The sequence below is a fragment of the Argiope bruennichi genome, chromosome 4 (genome assembly GCF_947563725.1).
Source record: "Argiope bruennichi chromosome 4, qqArgBrue1.1, whole genome shotgun sequence".
Classification (NCBI taxonomy): Eukaryota; Metazoa; Arthropoda; class Arachnida; order Araneae; family Araneidae; genus Argiope; species Argiope bruennichi.
In genome coordinates this window covers 119,796,429-119,808,990 of record NC_079154.1, presented here as the reverse complement: position 1 = coordinate 119,808,990, position 12,562 = coordinate 119,796,429, and the positions used below count along the sequence as shown (strand labels likewise).

General features: G+C 39.1%; 1 protein-coding gene across 1 annotated transcript; it reads left to right on the top strand.

Annotated features, from left to right (window-relative positions):
• Window positions 1–11,213: 11,213 nt before the first annotated feature.
• On the top strand, window positions 11,214–12,350 carry LOC129966424 (uncharacterized). The gene has a single exon (XM_056080848.1). The coding sequence runs from the start codon at window positions 11,214–11,216 to the stop codon at window positions 12,348–12,350; it is 1,137 nt and encodes a 378-aa protein (XP_055936823.1).
• Window positions 12,351–12,562: the final 212 nt, after the last annotated feature.

Sequence of the window (12,562 nt, the reverse complement as noted above, 5' to 3'; positions counted from 1 at the left end):
GTTTGCTTTTGTATATGTGTGTAATATATATGTGTGTGTATATATATATGTATACACATGTGTGTTTTTATTGCATTTTATCTACATGTTTGCATCTCTAATGATATTTTAATTTTTTCCAACATTGTTTCTTAAGCATATTTTGTATAGTTTTTTAAATTTACTTTGACAGTTTTTCTATTAGAATCAGATATGGAAAAAGTTTTTCAATTTCGCTGTAATTTTAAAATGTTTTTAGAATTTTAACTTTTTATAGTACATTACCATATGTTTTTAACCACGATCCTGTTTATCCACCATAGGTTTAGCGCAGTATAGCCAAATTTGGCTCTTGCGCCAGTAAAACTCACTCAACCAACTAACCAATCAGTGTAACACTTTTTATCACTCACTTTAGCGAAATTTTATGCCAACTTCCTCCATCTGTTCAAGGGACACTATACGTCGACGATTTGCAGATCTCAACTCAAGGCTGTAATATGCACTTGATTGAGCGGCAATTGCAGAATGCAGTCAACAAACTAGTTTCTTGGTGTGAAAGAAATGGGCACACTCTCTCTCCAGAAAAGAGTCGTTGCGTACATTTCTGCCGGAAACGAAACATGCATCCAGACCCTATAATTAATATTCGGGGAACCGCTATCCCCGTTGAAAATGACGTTCGATTTTTAGGTGTAATTTTTGATAGAAAGCTTACTTTCCTTCCGCATATTCTACATCTACGGAAGAAGTGTGAAAAATCTCTTAACATCTTAAAAGTGCTGTCAAATACATCTTGGGGTGCCGATCGCCCATCCCTACTTCGAATATACCAAGCCGTCATTTTATCCCGCATTGATTACGGGTGTATGGTCTATGGTTCTGCACGCCCTTCTGTTTTGAGCCGACTTGATACAGTACATCATTCTGCCCTTAGAATTTGCTCTGGTGCCTTCCGCACATCACCTGTGGAAAGCCTGTATGCTATCTGCAATCAAATGCCTTTAGATTTGCGCCGACGGAAATTAACGGCACAATATTATTTCCGAGTGCAGTCGATACCGAAACACCCTGTTAGCCATTTGTCCCTTCCAGTTGGTCTTCGGAAACTTTATGACGCACGGCCCTCTCACATCCTTCCCTTTAGTGAGAGAATTAATATTCTACTTCAGGATGCGGGACTTCATGATGTTGCAATTCAGACTTTTAATTGCTTTTCTTTCCCGCCTTGGGATATTCCAAAGTTTTCATTTTTGAATCCATTTTCAGGATTTGATAAATCCACAACCGCACCAATTATTTTTCAGCAACTTTTTAACTATCATCGCTGTCAGTATTATTCATATACAGAGGTCTTCACTGACGGATCCCCCTCAGGGGCTCACCTACTATAGGTGAGTACGGGTGTCCCAATCCCGAGGTACCCAGGGATCTTTACTCCCTTTATGATTTACTCTCCACTACGCCTTCTGCTGTCTCCTTTTTTTCTTTCCCTCGAGGGTACGCGAGGGAGCTCTCCATGAGAAGCTGTCGCCGCTCTGTTTGCTTCCTGCTTCTCATGGACAGCTAATACCCCCACGTGTTTGCCGTGCGTGGCGACCCATTAGACGGGCGGTGCACTGTGGTCCCCAGTGTATCAATCGGCTGGTACCTAATCACCTAAGTGGTTAGTCTGCTAGGGATCAAGCGAAGGGGTTACTCCTTGGGCTTGGCGTTAAGGGTGGTCACTGTCCCCGGGGGTAACTCCCAGCGTATAGGTACCAGTTAGCATTATGGTAAGTGCTGAGGCTAGGAACATCTAGAGCCAGTTACTGCCATCCCTAGTAGGGCTCCGTGGTGGGCGATGCCGCTGGGCCTGAACCTCTATAAATATCATATGGGCCGCAAAAACTTTTCTAACTTCAGTGGACACCTCAATAATCAAGTCGAATCTAACAAATCTTTTGATACATTTTTTATTTTGAAACGTATTTCTACTACAAATGAGACTTTTCATACTGTTTCTCCGTTCTTGGTTGAGAAGGCGATATCTTCTAATCTTGGTAACACTAAGTCTATTCGGAAACTACGCTCAGGAGATCTGCTTATTGAGGTAGCAACTCGTAAGCAAGCAGAACAAATTCTTAAATTGAATTCTCTAAGCACTATGCCTGTTTCTGTTACTCCACATGCATCTCTTAACTCCTCAAAGGGTGTGATTTCTTGTGGAGAACTTTTTAATGTTCCGGTAGAGCAAATTTGTAAAGATTTCAAGGCAATTGGCGTTACACATGTGCGTCGGATCAAAATCAGAAAAAATGGAGAACTAGTTGATACTAAGCATTTAATTCTCACTTTTCACTCTCCTAAAATACCCGAGTCAGTTAAAGCGGGGTACATGAAATTGGCAGTTAGACCATATTTTCCAAACCCCCTGCGGTGTTTTAAATGCCAGCGTTTTGGGCATTCACAAGCTTCCTGCCGTGGAACTCTTATTTGTGCCCGCTGTGCGGAAGCTGGTCATGACAGTTCTGCATGTACTAAACCAGAGAAATGCGTAAATTGCAAAGATTCTCATACTTCCTTTTCCCGTTCCTGTTCTGCTTGGAAATTTGAAAAAGAAGTGATTGCTGAGAAGGTAAAAAAAGATATTTCTTATATCGAAGCCAGACAGATTGTGAAGTCTCGCACTCCACCTCCAGGAGTCAGCTATGCATCTGTGGTGAATAAAACATTCGGAACCACAAGCACTCAGATCTTATCTGCAGTCCTACCATCCGATTCTGCTCCATTTAAAATATCGTACATACCTTCGGAGACCTGCCCTAGATATGATGAATCTTTTATAGCAGCATTCAATCCCAGTACATGTGGAGAGAAAACCGCTGAAATGCGTAAATCCACTGTCCCAGAATCTAATATAAGTTCATCTGATTGCTCTGGTTTTAAAAAAGTTAATAACAGGAAAAAGTTCAAAAAAGATTGTAGGATTAATAAAGATAATCAAAAACTAAATATTAATAACGCACCGAAACATTATAAAACCTCGCATCTTTCAGAATCTCACAAGATGAACTTGGATAAAAAAGAGAGTGCAAAGTTCCATAAAACTTCACCTAGAAAGCCTCCCCTTTCCGCTTCCGTAGAGGGCAATTCTGGAACGAATGATGTAACAAGTTCTGCTTTGATTACAAACTCTCCAGCCCTTGTTTATTCAGCTGATACTGAGACTCGAATTTTAGCTGACCTTCCTTCGGGAAACTCCAGTGATCCATTACGTCAGGAATCGGATACTGACGCAGAAATGTGTTCTAGTGCATCGGAAGGTGATACACTGGAATATAATATGTCAGAAAACTTAGAGGATACATCTGAAGACACTAGTCCTCCAACTCCGCCTCTACCACCCCCTCAGGGGCTCACCTTCTTTAGGTGAGTACGGGTGTCCCAATCCCGAGGTACCCAGGGACCTTTCCTTTTCTCAGGGAGTTTACTGTCTTTGGTAAATACGGGTGTCGCGCCCCCGGGTTACCCTAGCGATCCATCTCTTATTTTTATTTTCTAATTTCCATTTTTATGAGTTGAATTGATGTTTCCTTTCAATAAGTTTTGGTGTTTTGGTTTCGATTTTGGTTATAAACTAAACCCATGTGTTGGCCGTGCATGGCGACCCGTTAGGGGCAAAATGGAATCCTGGGGTCCCTTGCGTTCCCTTTGGCCCACGCTGCTCCGTAAGTCGGGCGGCAGGAATGAGCCCGTTCTTGTCAATCGGCTGGTGGTGCGTTTTTTTGGGAACGAGAAACCACTGCTTGAGGGTTAGGCCTGCAGTCTCTGTAGGTCTATATCCCGGTGCTACCCCTGGGGTAAGTACCGAGGCTGGAGAAAACCAGAGCCGGCAACTGCCTTCCCTTGTTGGGCTCCATGGTGGGCGGGGGCGTACCGGGATGAACATCACTTACAAATTATGGGTTCCCGCACTAACGGTCCCGACGGAGACATGCGTCCGTCAACCTCTCCTGTAAAGGAGTATCATGAGAAAGTTAAATTTTTTATAGTAAAAAGGAAAGACGGATCCTTTGATGCCGTATCAGCAATTTTAATTCATAAAGCAATAAAAGGAAATGTTGGTGAAGTTAAATCTTTAAAAAAATGTAAAAACGGTAATCTCCTGGTTGAAGTCTCATCACAAGAACAGGCCATATCAATTTTGAACTTGAAAAACATTGGTAACTATGATGTAATTGTTACTGCACATGCTAGACTTAACCAATCGAAAGGTGTAATCTCGGAATCAGAGCTGCAAAATGACACAGAGGATGACATACTTGATGAATTGAAGAGTCAAAATGTTACCGAAGTAAAAAGGATAAAAATAAAAAGAGATGGGAAACTCATTCCAACAAAACATTTCATTCTGACCTTTAATCTACCAACAATACCTAAATCTGTAAAAATAGCATATCTCAATTGTTCTGTACGGCCCTATATTCCAAATCCTTTGCACTGCTTCAAATGCCAAAGGTTTGGACATACAATTCAAGCTTGCCGTGGTACTCAAAAATGTGCGCGATGTTCCGAGACTGGCCACGAGAGTCAAACATGCTCAGCTGTTCCTTCCTGTATAAACTGTAAAAATGACCATCCAGCGTATTCTAAATCTTGCCCTCGTTGGAAACAGGAAAAAGAAATCCAAACAATCAAAACCAAACAAAACCTCTCTTTTAAAGAAGCCCGAAAAATTGTAATTGAGCGAACTCCTAGAATTGGCATCTCCTATTCTACAGCAGCGAAAAGAGTGATGGTTTCAGCATCCACTCAAACACACCGGGAAACTCATGAACAAGATCATTTTCCCGCATCCATTGAAACTAAATCTGTAACTGGAAGTCCCAAAACCACATATACAATAGATAGCAATAACAAACAAAATCAATCAAGTCCTTTGAAATTAAACAACGAACGAAGAACATCATCTTCTAACAGCTTAAACAAAATTTCTTCATCGCGCATACCAACTGCTAAAGCTGATGAAAAGGAACCACCAAAGAAACTTTCGAAAACCTCGAAAGAAACGAAAGCTATGAGGAAAGCTAGAATACAATTCCAGAAGAAAAACCTAGATGATAAAATAAAAGACTCAATAAAAAAGCGTACAATATCAAAGCAAGAATTATTAAAACAAACAAAATACGATGGAGACCATGATGAAAGATATGATATCAAGATTCATCCATCTGAAGATGATGCAATGTCGACAAGCGGGGAAGAAAACATAACTTCTTAAAGCAAAAACACGGCAAATAATATTCTTTGTTGGAATTGCCAAAGTTTCCGTTCTCATATTCAAGATTTAAAAAATATTTTAAACAAGTACCAGCCCGTTTGCCTTGGTTTACAAGAAACTTTTCTTACACCAGATCAGTCTACCAAAATCAAATATTATAATATAGTTAGAAAAGATTACACTCAGGGTTCCAGGGCGTCGGGTGGTGTGGCTCTTTTAATTTCCCAAGCCTTCCCATATAGAGAAATACCTTTAAATACCCCTATCCAAGCAGTGGCAGTTCAGCTTCATATAGGTTCTTTACAAACAATTTGTTGTATTTACTTACCTCCGAACGATAACATAGCGCAAAATGAACTTAATAATTTAATAAATCAACTCCCTCAACCTTTTATCCTAATGGGAGACTTTAATGGACACAACCCGATTTGGGGAAGTACAAATCTTAATTTAAAAGGGCAGCAAGTTGAAGCTTTGATGGAAGACCATGATCTCTGTTTATTGAATGATAAAACTTACACATATTTTCATATACCAAGCCACACGTTCCATACTTTAGATCTAGTTTTATGCTCTCCACCTTTAGCAACTAAGTGGTTTTTTAATGTTGCAGAGGACCTCCATAATAGTGATCACTTCCCTATTATTTTGTCATATAAAGATAATGATATCGTTTATCCTGAAAAACCAAGAAAATATATTTTTGATAGAGCAAACTGGGCTCTCTTTTCACAAATGGCTTTTATTACTCAGGATATGGTGGACATGGAAAATATAGACGATGCTATCCAAATCATTACACAAAAAATTTTGACAGCAGCTGATACGGCAATTCCAAAGTCATCTGGGAAGATACCAAAACTTTGGAAGCCATGGTGGAATGCCGATTGCAAAATTGCTGAGAAGAAACAAGCCAAAGCCTGGAACAGGTTTCGACGTTATCCTACTACGGACAATTTTATCGTTTTTAAACAAGCTAAAGCATATGCTAGATTAATCAGACGGAGAAGTCAGAGAAATACGTGGATGACATTTGTTAATTCTATAAAGGGACGGATTAGCTCCAAGCTATTATGGGACAAAGTCAGAAAGATGTCTGGCCTTTTTAAAAATGAAGTTCCTTTGTCATTTTTAAATTCAAATGGACAACTTATTACAGACATTAAGGCAATAGCTAACACATTGGGTGAGGCATTCTCCAAAGTGTCTAGTGAAGCAGCTTACCCCAAGGATTTTATATCTTACAAATTAAATGAAGAAAGAATTTATTTAGATTTTAATACAAACTCTGACGAGGAATATAATTCTGACTTCAGTTTTATAGAACTAAAAAGAGCATTGCAAAAATCTCGGGCTACTTCTCCTGGTCCTGATAATATTCATCTCTATATGATCAACAATCTTAATGAACAATCTTTAAAAAACATCCTGCAACTATATAATAGAATCTGGCACAAAAACTGTTTTCCTAATTCGTGGAGAAAAGCAATAGTAATTCCGATCGCTAAACCAGGGAAAGACACCAAGGATCCAAACAACTACCGGCCCATAGCACTTACTTGTTGTTTGTGCAAAATTTTGGAGAGAATGGTAAATGCTCGATTAATATATATTCTAGAAAGAAAGAATTGGTTATCTCCTTTTCAGAGCGGTTTCCGTCGAGGCAGAAGCACTTTGGACAACATTTTACAATTGGAAACATCAATCAGAGAGGCTTTTGTAAGCAAGAAACATTTAGTTTCGATAATGTTTGATATGGAAAAGGCTTACGATAGAACTTGGAGATATGGTATATTGCGGGACATATATAAAATCGGCCTCCGTGGGAATTTACCATTTTTTATCGAAAACTTTTTAAGAACAAGGAATTTTCAAGTTCGATTGGGCAATATTCTGTCGGACAGTTTTCATCAAGACGAAGGCGTTCCTCAGGGAAGCGTCCTAAGTGTAATTTTATTTATCATAAAAATCAATAATATTATAAAAAATCTTCCGTCAGGCGTTAATGGCTCATTATATGTTGATGACTTCCAGATACATTGTTCAAGTGAAGACATGGGTATCATAAGGGAAAAGCTCCAAGAAGCGATTAATAATATTTGTGAATGGGGGAAAATTAACGGCTTTACTATCTCTTCTCAAAAATCTGCAGCAATTCACTTCTGCAGAAGACGAGGATTGCACCCAGATCCGAAACTTAAATTAAATAACCAACTAATTCCCTTTGTTTCTGAAATAAAATTTTTAGGTATGATTCTTGATTCAAAACTTACTTTTAAAGCACACATTGATTATCTGAAAAGGAAATGCACCCTTTCCATGAATATAATGAAAATACTCTCCAACTTATGGTACGGGGCAGAAAGCAGCTCTTTACTCAAGATCTATAGAGCATTAATACGCTCAAAACTTGATTATGGTAGTGCTATATATGGATCTGCTTCGAAATCTACATTACGACCCCTCGATACTATACATAATCAGAGTCTCCGATTGTCAATAGGTGCATTTAGAACTTCCCCAGTTTTGAGTTTGTATGTTGTTTGCAACGAGCCTTCTTTAGAACATAGACGTAACATGTTAGCACTTAATTTGTTTTTAAGAATAAAAAGTGACGATTCTCATCCATTACATTATAAAGTCATAAATCCTATCTATAGTTCATTATTCGCATTGAGATCTTCATTCATTCCCACTTTTGGTTTCAGGATCGGGCAAATTTTCAGAGATCTAGGAATAGAAGACTTCCCAGTCCTAAATAAATCGGACGAAATTCCTCCATGGAAAAATACAATTATTAATTTTATTGATACGTTTGAAAAATGGCGTAAGCCGACAACATTAAATTTCATTTATCAGTCCATTTTTAACGCTCACAGACAACAATTTCTTAATTATGAAGCTATTTTTACAGATGGATCCAAAGCTGGTAACAATGTGGGCGCGGCTGTAATGCTAAGGCATGAGATATTCTCAGAAAGATTGCACAGATTCTGCTCCGTTTTCACATCGGAAATTTATGCTATATACAGGGCTTTGATAAAAATAGCAGAAAATAATCATAAAAGAAATATTTTATACACAGACTCCAAAAGCGCAATCGAAGCTCTCAAAAATGTTTCGCCTTCAAGCCACCCAATAGTAGTGAAATGTATAGAATATTACCTATATTTATCAGAGAAGGGTATACAGATAATATTTTGTTGGATTCCTGGGCACTCGGGAATTCAGGGAAATGAAACAGTAGATAATGCTGCAAGAAGTTGTACAGCATTAATTGAAAATTTTGTTCCTTTAAATGATGCTTTGCAAGCTATAAAAAATCAGCTTGCGAAAAAATGGCAAAATGTTTGGGACCAGCAAGATAAAAATAAGCTATATGAAGTTCAGCCCTTGGTAAGATCTACAAAAAATAATAATTTAAGCCGAAAGCAATCAATTCTATTAAATCGTCTTAAAATCGGACACACCAGATTGACACACAAACATCTTCTCAATTCAGAACCAGCGCCTACATGCTCCTCCTGTCATTGTCTTTTAACCATTAAGCATATTCTGGTGCAATGCCCTAGTTTTAATACATGTAGACGAAACCATTTTGGTAAAAATAACATTGAATTAAAAGACTTGCTGGGAGATAATTCCCATCCAAATTTGTTTCTGTTTTTACATGACATAGGAATTGATAAGCTCCTTTGAGTTTGTTTTGTAATTTTTTTTTTTTTTTTTTTTTTTTTTTTGTATGTGTTTGTCTTACTTTGTATTAAGATAAGTCATGCGTTTGGCGCAGCATGGCCAAATATGGCTTTTGCGCCACTAAAACAAACCAAACCAAACCGCCTCTACCAACTACTACACGCAAACGGGAGAAAAGATACTCCCATATTATTATTCCAACAAAATATAAATAAATATATATCTTTTCAACCTTAGTTTTTTAAAATTATCGATTTCGTAGTTATCTGTCGGTTTTAAAATTTACATTTATTGTATGACGTTATGTACTCGGTTAATTCCTTTTAATCTTTGCCGTAAATTTATTCAAGTATTTCATATGTATAGTACTTATTCTCAATGATTTTAGACATTTCTATTTATGTACTTAAGGAAAATTTATTTTAATATTTTAATATTTTTAAAATTTTATATATTTTATACCTTGATCCTGTTGATCTAACATATGTTTGGCGCAGCATAGCCAAACATGGCTCTTGCGCCAGTAAAATCAACTAACCAACCAACTTCACTGACGGATCAAAGTCAAATGGACATGTTGGCACCGGAGTTGTATTACCTACCGAGACTCATAACTACTCTCTACCCACGTCATTCTCAGTTCTGACTGCCGAATTAGTCGCAATAATATGTGCCCTTCAAGTGATTTCGACTTCCTGTTCTCGCAATTTCTGTATTTATACCGACAGTATGAGTGCTCTGGAGTCTCTTTCCAATTTTAGTTATCGAATACATCCAGTTGCTTTAGACATATTGATTTTTCTTCGCACCCTCGAAAACAGAGACTTTAAAATCTTGTTTTGCTGGGTTCCGAGTCATGTCGGAATACCGGGAAATGAGAAGGCTGATGCTGCAGCAAAAGTGGCAAGTTCTCTTCTTCACCGAGAACTTCCACATAGCGATGCAAAGACGTTTTTTGCACGCCATGTCTGCATGTTATGGCAACGATCTTGGGATCAGCAGACTTCCAACAAGCTGCATTCGCTCGAGCCAAGGATTTGTGTCTGGCCTACCATCCCAATGCGTGGGCTCGATGTTAAATTAACTCGACTCCGCATTGGTCATACACGCTTCAGCCATAAACACCTTTTATTTGGAGAACCAGATCCAAAATGCTCGACATGCCATACAATTTTAAGTGTACATCACATTCTAATTGATTGTCCTGTTTTTAATAATCAACGATTACAGTTTTTTAATTCAGTTTCCATAGACATCCGTGAGATAGTGGGTGGCAGACCTCACCCTAATATTTTTAAATTTTTACAAACCATTGGTTTGTTCAATTTTATTTAGGTTTCATTTACGATTTTTAAAACATTTATCGGATATTAATAGAATTGTAGTTTAAATTTTTAAAGTGTCGTTTTAATATATTTGGTTCAATTTTAGGATCATACTTTTACCTAATTTGAATAGCTTTTTAATATCATTGAATTTAATTTTTACCATTTGCGTGGCGCAGCATGGCCAGATATGGCTTTTGTGCCAGAAAAATCAATCAACCAACCATCGGTACGATAGATAGTCCAAAAGCATGGCGCATTGAATAATCAGGAGGAATGTTGCTCTGTTCCCTTACAAAATTCAAATTAATCAACCATTGACCGATTTGGATGGTTCAAAGAGATCTGATTTTGCAAACACGGTGATTAATAAGGTTAAATGTGGCGAAATTTATTTCAATTGAATCTGGTTCAGTGACTAGGCGCACTTCTCCCTCCAAGGACCCCCTCAGGGGCTCACCTACTATAGGTGAGTACGGGTCTCCCAATCCCGAGGTACCCAGGGATCTTTACTCATTTTATGTTTACTCTCCCCTACGCCTATTGCTTTCTGCTTGATCCTTCCATCCCTCGACGGCAAGCGAGGGAGCTCTCCATGAGAAGCTGTCGCCGCTCTGTTTGCTTCTTGCTTCTCATGGACAGCCAAAACCCCACGTGTTAGCCGTGCGTGGCGACCCTTTAGACGGGTGGTGCACTGTGGTCCCCTGTGCATCAATCGGCTGGTAGCTAGCAACCTGAGTTACTAGTCTGCTAGGGATCAAGCGAAGGGGTTACTCCTTGGGCTTGGCGTTAAGGGTGGTCACTGTCCCCGGGGGTAACTCCGAGCGTATAGGTTCCGGCCAGCACCAAGGTAAGCGCCGAGGCTGGGAATGGCCAGAGCCGGTGGCTGCCTTCCCTTGTTGGGCTCCGTGGTGGGCGGTGCCGTCGGACCTGAAGTCTTTTCATATCGCATGGGGCCTCGCCGCAATGCTCCCTTCAGTGGGCATCTTTCTGTACCGTCACAAGTTTTAAAACCGTACGATGCATTTTTTATTGTGAAGCGTGTTTCTGAAGTTAAAGAATCGTTCCATACCGTATCGCCTTTTCTTGTAGAAAAAGCTTTAACCGGAAGTGTAGAAGAAGTGGCATCTGTTCGAAAACTTCGTTCAGGTGACCTACTCGTTGAAGTGGCATCAAGACAACAATCGAACAAAATTTTAAAATTGAAATCTATGGGCACAATAAAAGTTACTGTTACTCCACATGGTTCCTTGAATTCCTCGAAAGGTGTAATTTCCTGTGGGGAACTGTTCAATGTCTCTTTGGAAGAAATCACTCAAAAACTGCAAAGTCAAGGAGTGACCCAGGTGCGCCGAATTTCTATTAGGCGAGATGGAAAACTCCTTAATACTAAGCATCTTATTTTAACATTTAACTCTCCAAAATTGCCAGAGTCGATAAAGGCTGGGTACATGAAATTACCCGTAAGACCTTATGTTCCGAATCCTTTGAGATGCTTCAATTGCCAGCGTTTCGGCCATTCAAAGGCTAACTGCCGCGGGACTTTAACATGCGCCCGTTGTGCAGTACCTGGCCACGAAAGTAATGAGTGTTCAGCGAAAGAAAAATGTGTAAACTGTAAAGAAGACCACGCCTCTTTCTCTCGCTTATGCCCTATCTGGAAAAGAGAAAAAGAGATTATTTCTGTTAAAGTTAAAGAGCAGGTGTCATTTCCTGAAGCTCGGAGAATTGTCAGAGCTCGTACACCTGCACTCGGAACAAACTATGCTTCTGTTGTAAAGGGTCCACCAAAAACTGTAGGGATCCAATATGACACAAAAGATTTTAAGGCTAACTCTGAAACTGATAGTTCAGTTACAATATCTGAATCTGATCAGTCTTCCAATGTTACGCCAACTATAATCAAACACACACGAAAGAAACATAAATCTGCTTCCGAAAAATCTCTGGCTCTCAAACTTTCAAAAAAAGGTCGTTCACAAAGAGACTTGAAGAAAAAAAATTTCGTCTTTATCAGTCCGGAATTCAGTCGCTTTGGGATTAGCGACAGAGGGCTTAGCTCACAAGGACTTGCCGACCATATTTGATAAACCCACTAGTCTTGATCACCTTTCCCTCCATCCGTCAGAGGAGGAGGATTTTACAATGAGCTGTGATGTTCCAAAAACTCAAAGCAATGTTGCAAATGATTTATCTCCCAACAATATTTCTTAATGGGTACCTTCGTTTCTTGGAATTGTCGTGGTCTGAGATCCAAAATTACTGACATCAAGTGCATTATCAATCAATTTCATCCTTC

Coding starts and splice junctions, on each gene's coding strand:
- LOC129966424 (XM_056080848.1), top strand. CDS start 11,214: ATGGGGCCTCGCCGCAATGCTCCCTTCAGTGGGCATCTTTCTGTACCG.